The following is a 24,962-nucleotide window of genomic DNA, read 5'->3' on the forward strand; positions in this document are numbered from 1 at the left end:
TACCTGCAAGTCTTGCTAAACTATTTCATGTAATATTATAAAAGTAGTCAGGATTTTTTTGAGGAATCATGCAGTAATATGATACACAACGGATGTGAGTGCAAAAAACTCAAGCCTTCTTTCAAGAGAACACTTAATGAATTATTAAATATTTCCTTGACTCTCCTTACTTCCTGAAGAATTAAAATTCAATCGTTTACTGATCACTATGCCCAGAACAGCCTCCAACCACCACATCGCCCACAAGATCTCTGTTCACAAACAACAGGTCTAGTGGGGCACCTTCTCTAGGTGGCTCCCTCACCAGCTGGGTTAGGAATTTATCTTCCACATGCTTCAGGAACCTCCCAGACTGTTTCCTCTCTGCTGTGTTGTATTTCCAGCAGACATCTGGTAAGTTGAAGTCCCTCAGGAGAACAAGGGCTGGTGATTGTGAGACTTCTCCCAGCTACTTAACAGAATATTCTGTCTGCCTCTTCATCCTGGTTGGCTGTCGCCCACCATGACATCTGCCTTGTTGGCCTTCCCCCTGATTCTTACCCATAAACACTCAACCTTATCATTGCCACCATTAATCTCTAAACAATCAAAACTCTCCCTAACATAAGGGACTACCCCACTGCCTCTCCTTTCTTTTCTATCCCTTCTGAAGACTTTATTAGCCACCCATTGCAGTACTCCAGTTGTGCAAGTTGATTTTAAAATAGCTTTGTGTAAGAACTGTTGCCTTTTTTCTGTATTGACACTCAAGGCATCTGCGAACTAGCCTGATTACTAGTTGCTAGTTGCACTTAAGATTGCACTGCAAGAAGTTGAAAGATGTTAGTGTTTGAGACAACAGTATTTACCCTTAGGCAGTTTGTTTATATTTAGCAAACTTCTTTCTCTGCTCTTGTGGAATATTTATTATGCATTTATTTTTGTGTCAGTTGATAAGCTGTGTGCTGTACAACAGGGCATCACAAAAGACAGGCATGAATAAAATCAGACATAGGAGGTGGAAGAGAAATAATTTTTTGTCTTTCACTTGTCCTTAAGTTGACACTGGAGAAGTATTTGATGATAGAACTTGTCGTCGACAGCAGAAGAGAACATAAACTAGAAGGTACTCTTTCTTTGTGAACCAAAGAAGGGTGGCAATCTGGGTGGTTATTTGCGCATACACTTGCAGAAATAGGCACATGTGAGAGCTAACAGATAATGGTGTAAACCAGTTAGCACCTTCCTAAATATATTTCTCAAAAATACATGTTAAACGTTACCATAAGAAACAATTAAAAGCTAATACATGGCATGAACAGATGGGAAAGCAAGAAATTGTCTTCTGAAATTTTTAGAACAACTTTAGTGTCACAATAACTATACTACTGCACAGTTGGGTCTAATTCTGAACTTCATACTTGGGTGACTCATTCAATGGATTTACAGACTTGGCTGGATCCTATCCTTCAAAGACTTAAGCACTTCCCTATGTTTTAACATCATCTTTTTACAGACATTTAAAAAACGCCACTTTAAACTGTGGAGTTTTTTAAACTTTTCCTTTGTCTTTTGATTTCCCTCGTTAGTCTGATTTTGCTGAGCAAAGCTTGAATGAGAAGATAAAAAAGGACACACATATCTGCAGATGCTTGAAGCTAAATTAGTAAAATTCGACAAATGCCTTTAATTTAAGTTGGTTTATACTGAAATGGTGATTTTTCTTAATACAGTTTACCACAGCTCTTCATCCATCCGGTAGACAAACTAGAGAGTTTATGCTGGGACCACTGCTGCACGCGTATATGCCAAAACTCATCTGGAGGAGCTGTTTAGTTACTAAAGACATTCTCAAGTAGAATTTCTTAGGCCTATTGCTAAATGCATGCTAAATACCGGGTAACTGTGAATTTACAGTTGCTATGCCAATTTACATTAGGTGGAATCTGAGCCAGGGGGTAATTTCCATGTAACTTGCAGATGGGATATAAAGCTATATGAGAGAGGATGAATAATTAATGTCTGAGTTCACAATATTAACCAAGAACCAACTCACAAGTATCTTACACTTAAAGCCATGGGGAGATTCACATTGTGGTGTGTGGTGAATGTAATAATTCATAAAATATTAACTTTCCTTGAAATTGCTAATTAGCAAGTGAAAATATTTTTGGCAGTGTGAAAAATCCTATATTTTTATCTTGTAAAACATAATTTCTAGACTACTGTTTTTAATGACTCTGTAGTGAGTTTGTCCAACTCCCACTGAAGTCAGTGGAAAAAGTTCTGTTACCTGAAGGCCAGTTGGATTAGCCCCTACTCTGTGCAACTTAGGATGTTTCTTCTGTTTGCAGCATCTGTGATAGATGGTGCATGAGAAATATACAGTCAAATTACCTCTGTACAGAAGAACAATGTCTTATATTCCATAGTACTTCTGTTATTTTTCTTACAGATTATGCACAATAGTGTAGCTGGAACAAACAGCCTCGTGCACAGCTAGTTATAAAATAAAGCATTTCCAAAATGTTCATTAAACAACTTGACAAACAGAAATGCAAATAGTAAACAGACATTGTCTTTTTTGAAGTGCAGCTGTAGAGCAAAATATGTGATGGCTTTATTAACAGCACCCAGAAAATTATAACAAAACCTAGAAAATATATTAGCCAGCAAGATACTAAGCAGGTATCTGAGTATCTTCCTTAGTATTTTATTTAGAAAAAAACCTCACTTCAAGGTAGGAATTCAGTTGTGACACACAAACTATTCTGCAATATGTCAGGAGATGTTTTGTGGACAGGACCTTGGTTTTGTGCCTGGTCACCACAGCTGTAAGTGTGTCCTGACATGTACAGAGATGAGAGTCCCTGAAGGATCTAGCTATCCTTTGAACATTTCCCATCAAGCATTGAAAGGCAGAATAGTAACCTTGATGCCGCCACTGTTTTGCAAAGGTGATTCGCCTAGGCCTGTCTCAACACTGAGGAGTGAAAAAAAGGGAAATAGAGTTGAGTGGAGGGCTAATGTCTAACAATTCACACAGAGGGTGCACTGAGGAATCCAGATGTCCATTAAGAAACAAAGTACTCTTGCTATTAGTGTCCCAGCCATCAGCTTAAGAGGTCTGATGTCACAGCTATAGGCTCAGTGTGGTTATTTCAATTCTTAGTGCTCTCCACTGCCTCACTCCCCAGGGAATAAGATTATTTTTTTGTCAGAAATGTTCTTCAGTATTTGGAGGCAATGATGCATATCATTTGAAGGTAGAACTGGTAGTGCTGTTCAGAAGTAGGGGAGAAAATAGTTTTAAATTACACTCCAGGCTGTTAGGAGGAGCAGGAGTGAATTCTCCCTTTACAGCAGGAATGGCTGGAGTGGTTAGTTGTGATAAAGATGGGAGAGTGCTCTTCATTCTGCTCCCCACAGAAGATCTGCTCTGTTGCAGACATGCTAGCACAGTAGGAACATCTTGCAGAAGTGCTGCCATGCCCCAGTGAGGCATGTAAATTGGGATTGTGTTCAACCACTGTTATAGACAATGTCCATGGAGTTTGCTTAGGGATGTTGTAGCTTCTCTGTGACTTTACCGCCCTTTTTATTTCCCTCTAGAATCTTGATTTGTGACACTGCCTGCAGTTACTCTGTTATATGTGACACTAGCCTCCAAAGTAAGTTTTCAAATTTGCAACTGAGAAATGATGTAAAGAACATTGGAATAGTGCTGAGACAGGTATCAATCCAAATCAAACTGCCAGCAGGGAAATGCAGACTACTATAGCACATGAAACATTTGATAGAGCAGCATAAGATACTTGAGGGAAAAAAAGAGGAAGAGTTATTAATTAAGTCTCAGGTTTTTTTCTATTGTACTGTTTTTGGAATTGTATTTTAATCTGTTTAAGATGGACAACAGAGGTGATCACCTATTGAAAATTAGGTTATCACCATCTGTAGAAGAATTTTCCTTTTTAAATTACAGTTTTTTACATAAAAATACTGTTCATCTCACCTGAAATGGTACTCAGCATTAGGGACTGTGCAATCTTACCAAGTTTTCCATGATTCAGTACTTTAGCAGCTGAGTCAGATTAATAAAATGCATTTGTTTTCTATGAAAAACTTTAATTTATTTTGTAGTTCACTGCTTCCATTGATTCTGTTTGAAATGCAAATAATGGCAGAAACGGTAGGCCAACAGCTGCAGCTGTGAAACATCGCACTGACTCCAAATGTAAATGTGGCACACAGGGACTAACCCCCAGTCCCTGTGGCCTGGAGGGGTTTTGTCATGAATAAAGCTAGCAAGTGTTCCCAGGAGCTAGGGAACTAAGCTGGAAGGCAACCGAAAGTAGAATTTTGGCATCTGTCACTAAAAATAAAGATTGCAAAGCTGGTCAAAGATTTTAGTTAAGCATATTTTAATTGAAAATACCTTTTCAATAAAATTCACCTTCTCCTAAAATGTCTTTGCATATTTCCTTAGATTCAGGATTTCTCAGATATAAGTGAAATATTTCAAATCTTATGCACATTTTGCTGCCCCCACAATTTTCGAATTGAACATGGTGGAACAATTCAGTTCCATTTAAAAAACATTACCAGAAAAGCATTGTTTTGTTTTCCATGCACTGTAAGACCATTATCAGGGACATTGATTCTTACAAAGGCTTCTTGTCCCCAGTCTGTTCAGGGAGCGGGGTGAAGAAGGAAGGTCTGCACAGCTGAGGCATGGGCACTTATTCAGGTTGTAAATAGCAGTGACAGCTGTGGCCTGATGTGCTGGACTGCCCGCATCCAATCCACTAGGGAAACTGCAGCCAGAAGGTGTCCTGGACATGTGTACTGCCTCCATGCACCTAATACATGCTGGGCATATGGGCAGTATGTGCTGCTCTTGTGTTACGTGTTTGTATTGCATGTCTGTGTCATTTCACATAGTTCTCTCAAGATTTTTTGCCCCTGAAAATTACAGTTAAGACAGAAAGGAGATATAGGACAAGTGGAGAAAGGGACAAGTAAAGAAAAGATGAAGATTTTACAATTAATTAGCACAAACATAATCAACATTTTGTGATGCTGGTGGTGCAAAGGAAATTAAATTCTGCAGTGTAAGGTGAGGGGCCACTTCAGCCTCGTTGTAAGGTAAAAAACCCAAACCTTTCTAGGGAAGCTGGTTGCCTACTTTTTTCCTATTTCCTTCTGAGGCACCAGGAACTGCAAGTAGCTAGCACTGGATTTGTCCAGTGAAGACAGATCCTTGCAAGCTGCCAGACTGCACCCAAATGGTGGCAATTCCTCTGACTGGTGTTCAGACCTTGGTTTTACAAAAGGAAAGAGGCAAACTCTGGTATTAAGTTTTTCAGAGGTAGAGTTCAGATCTTTCATGATTCAGAAAGGTCTAGAATTTACTGCAGTACAAACTATGAAGATGTACTGCAATCTTTAATTGAAATAAACCTATTGTTTAATGCATTATCTGATGCTAAGACAATGAATACTTTTCTTGGAGGTTAAAATTACAGTGCTATAGTAACTCCGAGCATGTATGTGGATATAGACTAGCATATATAGTAAGTCTGACAATGGTGGGGTGACAAGTGTTGAGATACTTGGAGTGGATAGGGAAAGTGGGCATATTAATGTTAGCATGTATCAACTTTCACAGAAATGAGAATGAAGCATCATTTTATAGGTATGTTGGTATATAGGAATGCTAGTATACAGAAGTGGCGGAAAAGAAATTCTGATACAGGATGAACCAAATTGTATCACTGTAATTAAAATTTTAAGTCAGACCTGCTAACTGATTTTACACTCATGAATATATTCTTCTCGCAAATATAGTTTGCATATACAGCTCGTGTTACTTGAAAACTGGCACATACTCTGAAGATATAAATGAACCCTTAATATTTTTAGGAACTGTCTGGTCTGACTTAGCTGAATGTTAGAAAGTGTTTCTGAGAGCTTCATGCTTTAAGTGAAATATTATAATGCCAGCTGAATTCATAGTATCCCTAAGCAGACCACGAAAGCAATTTATAGCATTCAAAAGAGTGTGGCACAGGATATTTTATAAATATGTTGAAATAACAGCAAACATGCTGTGGCTTGATGATACATCTATTAAATGTAAGTCCACATGCTTTGACATGAGGGAAAAGCAGAGATGTGTTTACAGTTGCATATCAAGAGCTAATATTCACTAAAAACAAATAGATTAAATCTGTATACAAGGAGAGCTGTGCCAAAGAACTTGTGTTTTTGTTTTATAGCAACCAAGCCAAGGACAGTTTCCAAAAAAATGTGCCAGTTTCCTTGGGATTCTTTGACTTTTTTTTTTTTTTTTTCCTTTCTTTGGCATGTGAAAAAGGAAATATTTCCCTCAATTGTAACCATTATTATGAGTGTTCCCTTGATGGACATATGAAATATTAGTGTCAGGGTCAAATATTCATACCTGACAATGTGCTTAGAATTTGATTGGACTCTAGCCTATGCTTTGTTGTCTGCTAAATTAAAAACAAAAGTACATCACAATATTTGGGGAAAACAGGGCAAGGGAGAGCTGTTGGAAGTCTGGGAATCTTACTGAGACCTTCAAGCTAAGCAAAGAGTGCTAGGGAGGGGGGAAGAGATGTTGTTTCAAAATCTAAATCTGATTTATTCCTACCCTGTTAGTGATCACTGAAAGCACTGGGAAGCATGGTTCTGACCCGCCAGGTTTTTCCCAGAAGTGATGGGGAAGCAAATTTACCTACCTTGGCAAACCTCTCTGATGTCAGAAGAGCCCAGTGCCCATCGTTGCAGAGGATAGGTCCTAAAAGTGGGATGCAATCTCATGGATTCCCAGTTTGAACTATCCTGAGGTAGTGACAAGGCCTTCTCCTGTCTGGGTGATACTTGTTCTTTTTGAGGGTGACTGTGGTTTCTACCCGCCTACCCCCCTCCCCCCTGCCTTGCAGATCAGTAAATGGGTCTTCCTCTGGTTCTCTCCTTTAACTGAGTGTATACAAAGCAACTTTAGGGTAAGTGCTGAATGTTCCCAGCAGTGTAGTCTCAGTGTAAGGATAAATATATATGTTTTTCTTTTTATCTTTTCCTATATGCAAAGAATAAATAACCTCTTTATGTAAAGATGCAATCACTTACCCCATGCCTACCAGTTTTCCCTTAAACCGTAAGCCTACCCTTTCCCTTCCCTTAAGCCTACCATATCCAGTTTTCCCTTAAACATTCATAAAAAATTAATTACTTCTGCCCAATGATCTATTAAAAATTGAGCAGCAGAAAATGGGTTTCAGCTGGCACTGTTAGACTTCTGTGGGCAAAACCATTGTAACCAACAGCTCTTTTTGTGATTACTGGATATTTATTTTTTCCAGGTGCCTAAAAATCAGCTATTTCAGTGTTGTGTTGTGCCAGTTCTGTTTCAAATGAGGAAGGTACACAGTTCTTAAGGTTGGGTGAGATTTTCATCAGTCTAGCTAGGACTGTGTAGTAATAAGGAGCATGGGATACAGAGCCCATCCTGTGTGGGCTACAAGTTGAATAAGAGAATCATTTTATGTATCAACTGAAAATTATAAAAAACCCCAAAATTATGCCATGACTGTTCATGGAAGAGGAGGTCTCCAGAAATCATCTTCAAGTTAAGAAATGCAGGCAACATAGAATGCTCTTTTTCTTAGGAGAACACAGTGGAATCTCACCCTTTGTGTAAAGGTGATGTTGCCTTGCTTCCTGCTACATGTGCAGACCTGGTGCATACTGCTCACCATAAGATAGATATGGCTTGAGGCACATTCATCCTGAATTTGTACAGCACTTGGTGGTCCTAATGTTACTTTTGGACTTGACTTTCTTCATATACCCTGTACACATCTGTTCTTAGACAACACACAACATTACACCATTGTATCTGAATCAGGAAAATATTTTTCTCTTGATTTTTCCAGATGTCTTCTTCAGGGTATCTTGGAGTAGGTCTCCGCTTGTATGTGCTTGTCCAAGGGCATGCTATTACAGTTTATTAAGATCTTCAGGGAGGTCTTGCCAAATACTATAAAATTCCCACTTTCACCACAGATTCTGCTGAATTTTGGGGGCAAAAATTCCCTACAGGAATTTTTGAGACTAGCTAGATCAAAATGAAGATGTTGGTTGTTGAGAAATTATCCATACTTACAAAAATTTCAACAAAATTGTTCTTTATCTACTGAATTTACCACAATCCCACAATCCCTCATTCTCATCTATGTGAGAGCTGAGATTTCTTTCCCTGTTATCTGGATTTTCTGTATAACACCTTCTTTTAAGAAAGTTTCAGGACCTGGTGGATTTCTGTTTGGATTTTTGTTTGGTTTTGTTTGTTCGTTTGTTTGTTTTCTGGCTCTTGTGTTCCCCAATTGTTTTATCTTGGTGAAACACAGCATGAAGATAATTTCAACAGTATGATCCTTGGGGCTACAGGTAAGAGCCTCCTGATTTGAGATCTTCTGAAGCATGTTTCCAGGAGCAATCTGTGCACAGACAAAGCATGTAGCCTGCTGGGAATAGGAGCCAGAGGCTTGGAGGGACCAACTTTATAAATGAGAAAGTGAGTTGGCTCTCTTAAAAATCTGAAATGTTCTAGATCCCCTGATTTAAACAGAAGTTTTATGTCTGTAGGATCCACCCAGTAGTGCTCAGAAGCTATCACTTTTAATAAAATATCAGTGTCAATCGTAATGAAATTGCTAGGTGGAATATAGATAGAAGACGTCTTTTAAAGCTTACAAAATAAAAGTACCATGCATTTCTTGCATCAGTGTTTCCATTTTAATTGCAGCCCTCACTTCTCTATGTCCATATCTACACATCAACTCTATTAATAATGTTCTGCCACACATGTCTACAATTCAGGTTTGACATATATGTCAGTGCCTGTTCTCTAACTGTCTTAAGGTCCCATCTTGGCAATCTACTGCTGGAGGTTTGGTGTCTCTTGCAGATTTGACACCAAGGAGATTTGGCAATCTACTTGGTGTCAATTGCCAAAAGTAATTAGAAAGAAGAAATTTGTTTAAAAATTCTTGATCACATTCTTCCTGCTTGTACCCTAAAGCATCAAGTGGATGCAAGCCAGAGGAATTACTTCTAATCCTAGTGTGAAAAGGTCTCTTTCTTAAGTTTGATTTTTGTAGATTTCTAGATTTCAGATACATAAACAGCAGTTGCCAATGGTAATTTTTTTTCACAGCATGATGAAATCTGTATGATAAAACCAGATTTAATTGTTCAGGTTTTGCCTGCAAACAGTTGTTTAGTGATTGGTGGCCTTTCTGTTCAAATCTGCAGTAAAACTGATTTATGGGCTAGGTCACTAGCTGGTTTAAGTCAGCATAACTCTGCTGATTTAATTGGTATGCACCAAGTCAACCTAGTTAAAAATATTTTTGTATATTTAAGAATAGCATGGATAGCTTCTATAGACAAGACAAAGCTGACTGATAAAAGAGGCAGCTCATGTGGTTTTTGATGTACTAGTTTATCTTTTGCAGATGTCTTTATTTTCTCTGATTGCAGTCTTGAATTGAAATCAACCCTGCAGCAATTTTACTTTTGGAAAGTACTAGGTGGAGCTGACCATTATGATAACTCAAGAAGACAAACCTGTGTGAAAAACATCACAATATATTCACTCCTAACTACACACCTTTGTATTTGAATACATGATGCTTAAAAACAAATATAAATAAATAAATTAAGGATTTGTATAGTTCAAAAATACTTAAAAATACTCTATTGTTGAGTTACAAATACTCAAACTGAAAATAAAAACAAATGTTGTTCTCAGTGGGGGAGAAAGTGTCAGGAGATAGATTCATAACAGCTTACAGATTAATCTTCTAAGCAGAGCTTGGTCCATGCATGTGTTATGGAAGCAGCTTTCCAGTTACAGGGCACCAGGTGGTCACCTATGGTTGACTTAAGTAGCAAACACTGCCACAAATGCTATTAATAGTGTGTAATGAGATTAACTCCCCATAGTACTTGCAATATCCTTGAGGTTTTTCCCTGAAGCAGCACAGGGCTGATCACCACCTCTTAAACAGTGAAGAGTTTAATCTTTCATTGTTGTATGTGCATAACTCTCATCAGCATTAGTAGGAGTTAAGCATGCACATGAAGGGAAGAATGGACCTTAAAGTTTAAGTAATCATGGTATGCTAAAGGTTTCTCACAATTTCACAAAGGACCAGGCCAAAATTGTATTGACTATTCCCACTGGGAGACATTAAGTATTTTCAGAGATTTGTATTTTAGAGGCATAAAGGGTGATTAGAGGTTCCAAAATAACAATGAAGGTTTATGAATGGGTAAGAAGGCTTAGCTGTAAGAGACAGAACCTGAGACAGAGCTCATATTTAATTAAATGTTTTTCCTTTTCATGACAGGGTGAGCTTTTGCGTTAGTACTGTATACTGAGCATTGTGGTGGAATTTGTGGGGGTTTGGTGGATGTTTGTTTCATTGGAGATGACAGAGTTCTCCGCAGCAGTTTTTGCATATGCGGGACGAAACTATTTAGCTATATAAACTTTCATGTGTAGATGTGAATTCTGTGCCCTCCTTTAAAAGCTTGTTGTGGCTGTGTAAGCAGAAAGGATCTCCCCATTGTGGGTCAGCAAAAGTAACCGTCTGCTTCTCAGCTCGGAGGGTGCCTGAACTATTTCTAGGGGCACCTGTGTCTTCCATGGACAATGACTGGAAGTATGAAAGGGCATCAGAGATAGTAACTCAAACACTTGAATATCAGAATAGGTGCTTTCAGAACTACATCTGTTCCTCTCTTATTTTTCCACACAGAAATTGGTACAGGGAGAGTGTACAGGGCCAGTAAAAAAACAAAAAAAGAGAATAATCCAAGCTAGACTTCTGATTGGCCTCTGAAGTCTGCCCACTTAATCATTTAGAGGGCCAGCTTTTGCTTTCACACTTTCTGGTCCACTGATTTCTAATTTCCAAGCCCTTTGACTTCTGTTGCTGAGTAATTTCTTTTTTCTTGTATCAGTGGGTATGAGCTATCACTGTTTGTTCTTCATACATTGGTTTTTGATACTACGGTTTCCACCAGTAAATAGGGTAAAGCTTTGTTACTTTTCAGCATTTAGGTATTAAAAAACATTGACTTTTTGAGATAATATTTGGATACGAGTTTGTATTTCCTGAAGATACTTGTCATTTCTTCCCTGTCTCCCTGTTTTCCTGTTTTGATGTTTTAATGAAAGAAAGAATTGACTTTTTCAGTCTTATAATGTAGTCACATTGGTTGTACTTAAGCACATCATCAGAAAATTTAAGGCCAAAGACTGGAGGGACTATTTATGGCTTGTTTTAATTCCAGAAATGAATGTTCCCTTTGTGCTGAAACATCTAGCTGGCAGGTGCATCTTCTCATTTTCTTCTTTGTACAACCTGGAATTAATTAATAGTGCTTGCCTGTATTGCACACAGAGGCAATTGATTTCATATTACATTTGCAATTTGCATCACAGTGGAGAATTACACACATCCAGTAAAGAATCAGAGGATGAAGGTGTTTTGAGGTTATTGAGTGATTCTCTCTTGGCAGAACAAGATCTCTGTCTTCAGGCAGAACAGTTGCTCTACTCTTTCAGACAGGGAAAGCAGTTGCTGCTAGGATAGGACAAGGAATTCACATCCAGAAATTGATTAGCAACACTACTTATTGTCATGGCTTTTTTCACTGACTATATGTAAAGCAAAATAAAAGCTTTGGGCAAGTTGTCCCATGGAGCTGGGAAGCCAGATGGTTGCCAGGGGAAAAGCTTAAACCCGGTTCTCATTAAAGGCTTGCAAATAGAGCATCTTTTTAGCTTTTGCAGTGGTTGCAGAGGCTCACGGATATTCCACAGCTGGTACATTAGTTGATAGTAATAATATGCTTAACAGAACAACAAGTTTCTAAAGCACACAAAAGTAAACCCAAGTATTAAAAACCTCAACTTTTCCACTGTATTACAGCTATTATGATTGTGTGATTTGTTCGGGAAACAGCAATAAATGTGTGATGTTACTTGTGAAAGAACTTCACAGTTTTTTAAATTCTAGGTAGATTATGTTTAAGAAATTATTTTGGTAAACAACTAGGGATTTTTATGTATAAATATATATATAAAATAAATGGTACAGTGCAAGTATCTAGGGTAGGTTATAAAGTGTGGGGTATTTCCCCAAGAAAACTTGTTCATGGCCATACTGCATAACGATTCAACCTTAAATAATTTTATATCCTGCAAAATTATCTAACCTGCAGTGCAAGGCTCCCTGCATCAGCCTTTCATGCTTGCAAACAGATCTGTCATTCATTATTCATAGGCTGACAAGGCAATGAAATCCTTCTCTGATTTGAACTAGGAGGAAGGATAAAAATTATATATAAACTGAGAAACTTTAATAAATATATGTCAAATAAAATGTGCTTAAGGAAAAGAATAGATTCCCTGCATATGAAACTTTCATAGGTTGTATTGACTTCTCTGACTTTTGACAGAAATGGCAGATGAAGTTAAAACTAAGTCGCATAAGCAGTAGTGACCTCAAGATCAGAAATATCCCCTAGAGGATTTTAGTTGGAGCTTTGTTTTGGCTTCAGCTGCCATAGTGATGAAATCCCACTAGCAAGTAGGCTGTGACAATTTGGAAACATTAACAGAGACTTTCTGATATTATCAAAATCCAGAGACTTTTTCCTGAAAGGAGGGAGTAAAAGACTAAAAATGTGTTCAAGTAGTGATGTCTTTGGAGAAAAAAGGCAGACTACTGAAACGTTTTTTCCTGAACTATTCACTGCAGTATTTATCCCTTTGCTACACACTTTGCATTTACATCAGCTTTTCCCTGATGCTGCTTTGCTCCACTTTCCATATGAAGGTGGAAGCTGTGGTGAAGTGCAAGGAAGCATCTGCACAGTGTGCTGCAGAGAAAAGGAAAAACCTCTGAGCAAACTTCACAGTTTGCTCTTGAGTCAGAATGGTGACGGCAGAATGGTACAGCCAAGCATTGCAGCACAGGGAAGTAAAATAGGAAGATGTAAAAAAGAAGTTTTAGCAATTGCAACATTTGAAAAGAAATGAAGTACATTTAATTGAGGTTGGTTTTGTTTTTCTTTTAGATACAGGAAGGATCTTGGCTACCTGCTGAAATTTCATTAAGGAGGAGCATAATGCTGATATTCCCTATCTTGTTTCCAAAAGCAGATATTTACAATCATAGAATGATAGAATGGTTAGAGTTGGAAAGGATCTTGGGACCACCTAGTTCCAACACCCCTGCCATAGGCAGGGATGCCTCATGTTAGACCATGTTGCCCAAGGCTTTGTCCAACCTGGCCTTGAACACTGCCAGGAATGGAGCATTCACCACTTCTTTGGGTAACCTGTTCCAATGCCTCACCACCCTCACAGTAAAGAAATTTTTCCTTATATCTAATCTAAACTTCCCTTGTTTAAGTTTGAGCCCATTACCCCTTGTCCCATGGCTACAGTCCCTGATGAAAAGTCCCTCTCCAGCACCCTTGTAGGTCCCCTTCAGATACTGGAAGGCTGCTCTGAGGTCTCCATGCAGTCTTCTCCAGGCTGAACAGCCCCAACTTTCTCAGCCTGTCTTCATATGGGGTGTGCTCCAGCCCCATTATCATCCTCCTGGCCCTCCTCTGGACTTGCTCCATGTCCTTCTTCTGTTGAGGACACCAGAACTGCACACAATACTCCAAGTGGGGTCTTGCAGAGCAGAGTAGAGGGGGAGGATCACCTCCTTCGACCCATGGTCACGATCCTTTTGATGCAGCCCAGGATACGGTTGGTTTCTGAGCTGCGAGTGCATGCTGAAGCCAGGTCGTGTTCAGTTTCTCATCAACAAACACCGCCAAGTCCTTCTCTGCAGGGCTGCTCTGAATCAATTCTCTGCCCAACCCATAGTTGCGCCTGGGATCATCCCGACCCCTGTGCAGGACCTTGCACTTGTCTTGGTTGAACTTCATGAGGTTGGCACTGGCCCACCTCTCAAGTATGTCAAGGTCCCTCTGCATGACAACCCTTCCCTCCAGTGTGTTGACTTGGTAAACTTGCTGAGTGTGCACTCAATCCCACTGTCCACGTCACCAACAAAGATGTTGAACAGGGTCAGTCCTGAGGAACACCACTCATCACTGGTCTCCAGTTGGACTTTGAGCCGTTGACCACAACTCTTTGTGTGTGGCCATCCAGCCAATTCTTTATCCACTGAGTGGTCCATTCATCAAATCCATGTCTCTTCAGTTTTGACACAAGGATGTCATGTGGGACTGTCAAACGCTCTCCACAAGTCCAGGTAGATGATGTCAGTAGCTCTTCCCTCACCCATCAATTCTGTAGCCCCATCATAGAAGGCCACCAAATAATCAGAAAATCTTTTGCATTTCTCACTGAGCTCAGTGGCAGTTTTCCTATGGAGTGCACTTGGATTTGAATTAGAAACTGTTATTTAATGCAGATTGACACAATCGTATTTTGTTATAATGAAGATCAAAGCAAATCTGACATTTGTTTTCCATAAAAAGTAGCCCTTGGAAGAAGTCCCAAGCCCTTTTCCCTTGATGCACAAATTTGTTTAGCATCTTTAACAGCCCAACAAATGGTTTTGTTTGTAATGTGAATATACTGGGCACTTGATATAACAAAGGAACACTTAAGCTTCTAACTCATCTCGTGAATTATGATATATGTTCGATAAACAGTGGACTGTGAGTAATAAGCCACAGAGGTATTGAGAAAGAAGCAGTATTTTTTCCAAATAAGATTGTGTTTGGCTTTTTGACATTTCACACTGGGTTAGAATGTGAAAGAGAGATTCCTTTTATTCTGTATGAAGTTAAAATACCACATTGTGGGGACTATTTCAAACAAGTTGTAGTAAGAAATGGTCTGTTCTGTTCCTGATTAGTTCCTGGATCTGAGATGTTTTCCAGTGGTAAAAGAAGAAATTCCTTTCTTTCTAAACAGAAAGTTCTTTCTGGAAGGTCTAATGTTGTGCAGCTCTCTTACTTCTCCCTGGTTAGTAACACTCCCAAATGCAGGCTCAGACGAGGACTTTCACTGACCTTCAGGACTGATGAGTCAGCTCTGCATCACTGCAGTCTCCCATCAGTTGTGCCTGTTGGCCGACAGCTTCTATGCAGTACCAGGGCAATGTGCAGTGCAGCTGAAAATTAAAGCTCCAGATCCATGGATCAGTTCTGCAGTGTATCATACAGCTGCCCTTGCCATTTGCTATGTATTTAAGATTTAAGGTTAGGCAAGAGGTAGATGTGAGGCAATGGAAGGTTTAAAGCCTAAAAATATAGGGCTGACCATAGGATACATGCCATTGGTTTACTAACTTGCTCTTAACAGCTTTTTAAGATTACTATTTGTAACAGAGATGTGTAACTCAAGACGAGTTCTTACAGAGAGTCTCACATTTGCCTAGTTGCTTGCCTCAAGTTTATGAAACACAAAAGTTAAGAAAGGAAAAGATTAAATTGCTTTGCTTTTGCCTAGATAGGCCCAGACAAATTTCTATTATTTTTTAAATAGCCAGGCAAGTTGTTTATGGAAGAACTTCAACTCTGGGAAGTAGTCAGATGAAACAATAACCCATTATGCATAGCTTTTTAAGTATTCAGTGTTTTTTAATGCACAATATAGTGATCAGCCTTTCAGAACAAAAATGATTGTGTAGCTGCAGCATTCTGCTCAGTTTATAAAGATTCAGGTTTCTGTTTCTGTACAACCTTGGAAATTGTTTCTCTTCTCTATTTATGGGGTTAAAATGATTTCACACCCATCAGATGTATTCTAAATATAAACTTCATTGTGAAAGTAGTTGTTCAGAGACCACAGTGTATGTAGAGTTTAAATCTACAAAACCAGTATGTGGAAATACTCCTAAAGAAGATTTAAAAAAGAATTTCAGGAAGCCACTCTCAACTATGAATATTTTGGAGGAACATCCTAAGTTTGTGTTGGTTTGGTTTTTTTCTATATGGAGCATTAGTAAGTGCTATCTATTGCCTTGAAAATAATGGAAAAGGTTATACAATTTGTATAAAAAGGCTTTAAGGGCAAAACAATTGAAGGATAAGACAGAAAGGCACATACGAAGATTTCCATATTGATGAATGCAGCAGTCTTCTAGCTTTCTCTGAAACCTCTTGTTTCAAGGTTGGAAGGGTGAATCCTGAGGGTGGCTTTGGGTGAATAATTGTTGATGAAAGCCCGTGTTAGACACTGGGGTGTCCCATGGGGACGGAATGGGGTGTTGGCTTCTCAAACCCACACTGACTACAGCTATGCTACTGAACAAGGCATGATGAAGAACATTGCACAGCCCTCCGGTAAACAGCCATCACTCTTCTGTCTCTTTCTGACCAGATATTAAATTGCTCTGGTATCTAAACATTTTTTTTTTTACTTCCTATAACTCCTACAACAGGAAATAATTTCCTAGCATAGGGTCATAAAGCTGCACTCACCTGTCTGCAATGTGTAATTCCAGCTGTGCCAGTTCAGATTTATGTCCTTTGTTTGCCATCTTCTCACTGAAATTACAGTTCTGCCAAATAGTGACGGACAAGGCTTCTGGGATTTGAGCTTGATCTACCATATGGATTGTAAATGACACAAGTCAAGGAAAGGCAGAAACAGCAGAGTTCAGGGACAGGCATGCCTGACTACAGCAACAATTAGGCATCAAATGAGAAAGCAAAGACTGCTGCCAGAGACCCACCATCTGCACAGCAACTGGTTAGGATATTGGGTAGTTCCGCCAGAAGTATGAAATCTTAGGCATTGAGAATAATTAATTATACTAGGATGGATGAGGAAGGTTTGATTTCCTGATCAAAGAAGTATTCCAATAATTGAAGGCAGTAACTCACTTCAAGAAGAGTCTTGACTTTTCCCTGTTGGTAGTGAATTTTAATGCTCAATACCAGTAATTTACAGATGAACTCATTGAACAGATTGGTGATGTTGACTGGCTACTGAACTTATTTTTTACTTAAGCCAAGTCAAGGATGAACCCCTTTGTCAGAAGCATTGAATTCCACTGTTGTTGTAAGTCCAGTATGTAAACAGCAGGTGTATTATTGTTCTCTTTGACTCCGATTTTATTGAGGTCTTCAGCAATCTTTGATTTAAATTTCACTCCTGTCCAGAGTTTCAGTGAAATTGATAATGAAATCCCCAGGATACTTGGTTCAGTTTTCGTGGCATATCCCCTTTTTGGGAGACAAACCTATTTTAGCAGGCATTAAAATACAACATATAAACTTCTATTGTCAATGTGCTTCAGACTGATTTACTTCAGGTTTTTTTTTTCCAGGATATTTTTTTTAGTACTACTCTGTTCAGAAGAGATTTTTAATACTTTATCAGTCGTTCAGAGAGCCCTGAAATTGTAAAACATCAAGAATTATGTGAAAAGTATTGTTTCTGGAGGTGAGGAATGACAGTTGAGGGTAATAATTTGCCCATGTCAGTAACAGATGCGAGTGAAAGGCCAGCAGTTTGTTTCCATTTGATAAATGGCTGTACTTTGACAACAAATTAGATGTCTTATGATGTCGGCAAATAGTGCAAGAAATCAATATTTAGGGTGAAAAGTTGATACCATTAGTCTACTGATCAACAGGGATTGTGAAAACATGATTTAATGCCTTAAATTTACTTCAGGAGATTTCAGTGGGAATGGGTCAGAGAGGGGTGAAGTCCTCTGTGAACATTTGTAGTTCTTGCAGCAGCTCCTAGCACACTCAGTTCATAAGTCTGCCAGTATTAGGGATTCAAGTTTGAGGCAGAAAATATGGATTCAGCTATGAATATTAGTGCAAATAGGTCAGCTTGCTTTTCCTCACACTCCTGAGCAAGGATTAGTTAGCTGAGTTCGTGTACAGTAAATGGAGGCTGAATCTTGCAGTTACTCTTCAGGCTGCATCATCATATTCTGTCTAGCCTTCCACTTTCAGGGCTCTGTTACTACCTGGAAGTATAAACTCAGATGAGATCTGACAGCTAAGAACTTACCCAAGAGCTGAAATGAAATACATGCAAGCCTTATTTCATTAAATAAATGTGAGCTTAAAAATCCTAAAATACAACATGCAGGACATTGCCTCTCAGGACTTGTAGTTACTAAATTGTTGCAAGTCAGATGTGAGTAGGAAAAACACTTAACTATCATCAGGCTGCAGCTGAACCATATGAAACTTGAATATGAATTCCATTTATGAAGGGAGAAGATAAAACATGGATTTATGCCTCCTGCAGAGTCACAACACAGTTCAGTATTCCAGCAGATCAGATGCAAGAAAGATTAACCTTTGAGAAGAAAACACATAATTCTTGTAAAAAGCGTATAAACATTAGATATGAATTTGAACTAACCATTGTGTTCAGACCAGGCAGGTTTAAACAGTCTCAAGTAAAACAGACACCTCGCAGACAGTGTCACTCTTCCAAATCTTTGTCCCTATTAGAGGGATCAGCAGTGCTAGTAGAGCTGACTTTTTATTCACAGCTGTCACAACAACTCAGCATCCTAGCAGGTATATGGATTTTATTTTCACCTAGAAATGTGTAAGGTACTCTGATATTTGTACATACATGAGAGTTCTTGCTGGAAAAATGACTGCATCTTCCTTGCACCCAACTTAGATTTCAGAAGTCGTTGGGCTGAATTAAGCACTGGAGGGAGTGAATCTGTCTTCTCTGACGTAAATGGAGTTATGCCTGTGTTACGCACTCCCCATCATGTCAGCTATTTAGGAGACTGACTGATTAGCCTCTGCAGCTGCTGGCATGACTTACAGGGCTTTCTAGAGGAGGTTTTCTGAAGTTCAGCTCTTGTAGTTCAGTGCCTGACCATTATACAGCCATTTCTCCATCAAGTCTGCAAATAATATTCTTCTTACTTGCAGATACAGAACTGCAGATTTTTACATCAGAATTTGTTTTGGCAATTCTGTAAAACTCATTACCTTGTTTAATGCTGTACTCTTAGTTATTTCTCCAGCTTGTAGTTTAGGGCAGTGGAAACTTAATGTGCTCTGGTGGCCCTGTCTCAACAGAGAAGGTGAAGAGGATGAGTGCTGCATATAATTTATGCAAGATTTCTTCAGATAATTAATAATCTGTAAAAGGGGATCCTGATCCTTTCTCCTTAGTCTGGAATCTTTGCAATGTGGTGCTTCCAGGTAGGCAGTGGGGAGGTTGTGGGACTGGTCACAATTTACAGCATCATTTGACAATTTATGCCTGTTGATCTTTGTGTTGAAAACAAGGAAAAATAAATTTATTCAGTAAGTATAAGAAATAGCAACCATCAAATAATCAGTCCTCCAGAACTCTGGATTCTCTGTTGACAGCATCAGTAACCATGCTGGACACAAGGTTAACATGTCTTTTTGGAAGATGAATTTTAAGCCCCCACTAGAAAAAGTAGGTGAAACAATAAGGAGTTTGAAATGATCTAAAAGGTATGGGTTATTGCATTACCGTTGGCTGGGCAAAAAGCTCCTTTTTTTTCCCTGAAGGAAATTATCATGTGCAAGGTATATGATAAACTTCTGATAATCTTCATCATCCATGGTAAATCTGAAGCAGATGTAGCTGAGATAATTCTTGAACATCAGTTATTTCTTTACAGCACAGGGACTGACAAATCCCAATACTGTTTTTCAGAGTCTTAGCTACTCATAGTCCTTGCTCCATCTGACCTCTTGTTCAGTAGTGAAGACCTTTGTTGTGTTCCTCAGGCCATTTATTACTTCTCTTTTTGCTAAAAGTGCATTTTCTTCTACCAAATTAATTCAATGTAAAGGAGTGTCTGATTCGCCCATGGTTTTCTTCCTTTCCCTTGCCATTACATTCTGTGTTTGCATAAATGTAACATAAACACTGTTAAAAGTGGGCCCCATGATCATGCTGCTTGATTGGCTTGTAAAGATCAACTATGTAAGTTAGAAATCTGTTTAGCCACTTCCCTAGGAAATGTTAGTGACACCATCCCCATTTTAATAATACTACTATAACTGCCATTGATATTTGGCTGAGTTGGGGAGCAATAGGATCCTATGGCCGTAGGAACTCAGATGATGCATGTGGAAATCACCCTTTAAGCAATTGTCATATGCTGTATACTTCTCCTCACTGCTCTGGTTCTGAGTCAAACAGCTGCCAAGATTCTTTATTCATATCTGGTTTTACTGTAAAGCTTTACTTCATAAAATCAAGCATGTGCAGATACTTAGATTTCTTCCAAACAAGACTAATATTATTTTCTGAAAGTCTTTAGATATGCCTTGCTTTCCAGAAACTATAAGCAGGTAAAATCTACCCACCCAACCACTTCTGTGCAACCTGGAACTTTCTTCCTTCTTCCTCTGACGTGTCACAGAAATGTCCTGTCAAATGTGTAGCAATGGGCTGCAAAAATCCAGTAAAGTCAATTTAAAGCAACCCCAGAACTTCTACATAAGTCTCAAATTCTCCCTCTCTGTAGTTTCGTAAGTCACAGTCTCTTGCCAGGTTGTGAAATGCTGTTTCTGCTTTCTGCTCCCACATTGTGATAGTTTGCTTCTGTTTGATAAAACTGTTCCCGTGGGAGTCTTTCCTTCACTATAGCTGAGTGTCTCAGGGTATCACCTGGGGCAGTAAGCCTGTGTCATTCTTACAAAACTGTAAATAGTTTTTAAAAAGATGTATTTTCCATTTCTCAAGTAGTGACATGTTGACCATATTGTTGATATCAGCAAGCAGCTACAAACTTCCCAAGTTTTACATGGGGTGGGAGCCCTCATATTGCCTCACTGCCTGCCAGTGCTGGGTCCCCCCACCCTGTGTGATAAGGAATAACACATGCTGATGCTGAGGTGTCAAAGAGGGAGGCAGTCACACATGCAGCTCTGAACAAGCACAGTGTATAGAGTGCAGACCTCTATGCTTGGCCCTGGAAATCAGTCTCAAGGTGCGTGAAACCATGCACCTTGAGACTGGCTGGGTGTCTGGCCCATGGGAGCATAGGATGTAAGTAATCACCATCGGTTAGCAGGAGCTGCAACTCCTCAGGTCAAACCTCTCTCAGCTTCACTGGAACACCTCCAGTGAAGTCCAAAGTGGGTGCTTCCAGGTGGACACTATGCATCTTCGTCAAACTTTGCATGTGGCTAATTGCATTTCTCTTCTACCTGTGTTTAGTGTGTTAATGTCTAATCATGTATGAAGCTTAGTCTGGCCTGAAGCAAAATGTGTGCTCTGCGTCACCAACTATTAAGAGAGAAATTTCCGTGGCAACTAAAGGGTGATGGTTTCTTTTGTTTCCTCACCAAGGGTAAAGACTAGATTCAACAAACTCTGACTAATCTCTTCGGGGAAATCTGCAGAATAACTGAAATATTGGATTGCAGAGCATCTTCTGAAGGAGTCTGTAGTAACAGAGCCATCTGGATGTTTTATTGAATGTAGCCTTATATATGCATTCTTGTTAGACAAGGAAGCAGAGCTACAAAAATAAACTAAATTACAGAGGATAATGCCAGAACTGGATGCTGCAGTGGGAGACCTGCCCTCCTCTCCTTTCGTAACAGTCAGCCTGTCTCCTCCTTTCAAAGAAGTATAGCAAAAAAAAAAAAAAAGGATGTTAAGAAAATTATGTTTCTTCAAACAAATTAGATTATTATACACAAGTCTCTGGGCACTGTCACACCTAAGAGAGTAACCTACAACCCCATCTCACATTTTACTTGAGAACACTTGGGTTTTTTTCCTTCTCCTTCACTTTCTATCAGTTGATTCTAAGCTGTTAACATAAATGCAGACCTTCCCCAGAGCAACAGCAAAAGACACAGCACACTGTGAGCTTGGTGGGCAAGGAGGAGAAGAGCAGAAGGGGTGCAGGCAAGGCAAGGAGGAGAAGGAGGGCATCACTGGTGCAGGCAGGCTTGCTGCTGGGGCAGCAGCAAGGTGGTGTGGGAAAGGCTGGCTGTCCACCCTCTCAGGCTGCCCCAGCCGCCTGTTGCTCCCAGGAATGCAGAGATCCTTTCAGCATGGCCATTCTCAGCTTTGTCATTTTATGTCTCTTTCACAGGGGAGTATTTTGAAGCTGGCAAATAGGTAACTTGTTCTGTGTCCCTTGTACGTCCCTTTAAGCGTAATTATTTATTTTAATTAGTTAATATTGCACCGAGTAGTTTGCTCAGAAGGGACAGCTCTTCTTGTTTTTTGGACTAATTACCATTCTGGATTTCTAAATGACAGTATGGCTGCTAATTAATCTCACTGAAGTTCTCACAGAAAGAGACCCCGATAAGAACTTGCCAATTAACATAAGAAAAAAAAATGTCAAGGGTCCTGTTGTGTTTTCCTGGCATCCACTCCCAGTCAGATGAATATCGCTATTAAATACGGAGACAGACTACTAAGTATGAAAGCCAGTGGGCTGCAAGGCTGCATCAGACTTGTCCAGACGTTATTCATTTAGGAACTAGCTGTTATTTGTACACCCGTTCACTCTTGTTTCCTAACATTGCTTGCCACGGTTTTTGCAAGCAGGAGGAAGATGAAGCAGGGCAGCATGGCGAGTGTCTGACCACCCTCACAGGCAATTTCTTGCAGCATCCCAATGTTAATCAGTATTAGCTGAAGGCTGAAAGGGGAGTTTTGGCAGGGTCATCCTGGCTTTCACCTGGTTCATCTGGTGCAGTCAGGGACCTGGGTTCTGCATGGGGCATGCCTGGCTTAGGAGCACAACCACAGCGCATGACAGGGAGCAAGAAGTCCTATGTGGGGTGGTACTAGTGGTGGTGGGCACTAGTGGGCACTCGTGATGGGCACTGAAGGGGACACCCTTCAGCTCCTTTGCTTGTCTCACAGATTGTGCTTGTCAGCTGTGGTGGGCAGAGCCAGCATACAGCCCAAGTATTCACTTTGCTTCTTGTAGGGAAGTTTGCAGCACATTTCCTGCTGCTGCAGCTAAGCCACTGACAGTTGCTGGGAAATCTCATTTAAATTCACTTGGGCATGTTACAGGACTGTTTAATCTCAGCTATATCTGTGGTGTAGACACATCCACAAAAATACAGGGCCAGATGCTCAGCTGGTGACGGTTACTCCAGTCCCTGGCCAAACCAGCTCTGTGAGACCAAAATGAGTTACAGGGACTCCCTCAGCCATGGGGAAGGGACAGGACTTGGTGCTATTGCCAGTTTGTTTTCATTACCTTGAATTTTCCATAATAGTGTTTTAGGCCCACAGGACCACATGCCGTGGGTATTTCTGAAGAGGTAAGTTGTACAGCAGTTGTGGTGGCCTGTGTGCAAAGCTCTGGGTGACCAGAGAGCTATTGTACAGCAGGGCATACAACAAGCTCATGGGAAGTGCTGGTTTAAATCATACTGGTTGAATTAAATTTCTTTTCTTTTTTTTATCTCTGTACTTGCAGGTCAGAAGATTCTTCACCACAGAAGTGATGTCTTAGAAACTGTGGTCCTGATCAATCCCTCAGATGAAGCAGTTAGTACTGAGGTAAGTCAGAAATACTTAATTGGATATGTCGTAAAAGTTCCATCAAGTGGACAGGATGAAAGCCGTGAAAGAGATGTATTCTTGGATATCAGTTACTGCCTTCCAGCTTAGTGACTGGCAAACCCCAATATGTCTTTCAGAGTCTTAGCACAGTAAAAGTAGGTTCTAACTGTGGACGAAAGAACATATTAGGAGCAAATATCATGAAAAGCATCAGCCACCCCTTGATTTTCTCAGTGTTTTCCCAGACTCCTGACAAAATGCCAGAGGCGTAGGACAGAAACACACCCCTGATCTCAGCATTCCTTTTTTCATAGTGCACCAAATTCCCTTCTTAAGTGGAGGCAATTGTAATGAAACTGCATCTACTTTTCTTCTGTTCCTTTATTGTTTGGTATTTGTATTGGATGCCTATTTTACACATTAAAAAAGTTCCTGAAAGTGCCCTGAGACAAATTTAGGTCTTTAAGAAGAATTATCAGCTATGTGGTGATGACTCTAGGTGATCTATCTGTCCTTCAAAAGGCATGTGACATGATCAATAGACTCTGGAGAGTAGCCCAGAAGAGGTCTGCCAATTCCTTATGAACTCATTAGAGTTCATTAGAGTCAAGTCAAAGAACTGAGCAGGTAGCTCAAAAACAAACTTGACAAATTTAGCTAGTGAGACTGAAGGTTGAAAAAATAGGAATAATTGCATTGCTAGCCTATGCTGGAGAGCACTGCCACAGTACCATTTCTGTTGGGAAATGAAGCAGCTGTGCTTGTAGTACAATGTAGTACAATGAAAAATCTATTTTGTTACCAGCCTTAAGTGATAGTTGAAAAACAAAGGAAAGGAAGAAGGATTCTGAAATGAAATTTCTGCAGTTGTAAAAGTTTGAGTAAGTAACTCACCTCAGTTAATGGCAGCATATTCACTAAAAAAACCCCTATGCTTGAAAATCTCTTACAAGCCTTTAGAGGTACTTGGTGAGGAGCAGCTGGGTAGCAGCTCTTAATAGACTCAGAAATTCAGAGTAAAAAGCTCTAATGTGAGTGTGTGGAGCAGGGAAGAGCTAAAGGAATAGACAAAAGTAGGGAAATCAATTTTCTCTTGCTGTTCTTGCTGTTGTTGCTGTTGCTTGTCACACCTTTGATGGATGACCATATAGAAGAACATAGTATGAGGCCCATTTATGACTTCTTTACTCCTTGGGCTCTGGAAGATGTTTGGCTAGGTTACTGTTAATCTCCTCTTGCTAGACTGTGGGAGGCGATTTTTTTTCACCTTCATCTTGCCAAACTGGTCACAGCCAGCAGTTACAAGCTGAGATTTACCTTGGCTGGCTAAGCAAGATGCTAACTGAACACAAGCCAGAAAAAGACAGTAAAA

The 24,962-nt window shown here is 39.7% G+C and overlaps 1 protein-coding gene across 1 annotated transcript in view; it reads left to right on the plus strand.

Annotated features, from left to right (window-relative positions):
• The window catches only part of MAP1B (microtubule associated protein 1B), a 68,807-nt gene that overhangs the window by 23,032 nt on the left and 20,813 nt on the right, over positions 1–24,962 (plus strand). The window contains exon 3 of the mRNA XM_030512804.1: positions 23,505–23,587. Coding sequence (XP_030368664.1) covers positions 23,505–23,587 — 83 coding nt within the window. The remainder of the gene's footprint in view (positions 1–23,504; positions 23,588–24,962) is intronic.

This window comes from Strigops habroptila, chromosome Z (genome assembly GCF_004027225.2).
Source record: "Strigops habroptila isolate Jane chromosome Z, bStrHab1.2.pri, whole genome shotgun sequence".
NCBI classification, from domain to species: domain Eukaryota; kingdom Metazoa; phylum Chordata; class Aves; order Psittaciformes; family Psittacidae; genus Strigops; species Strigops habroptila.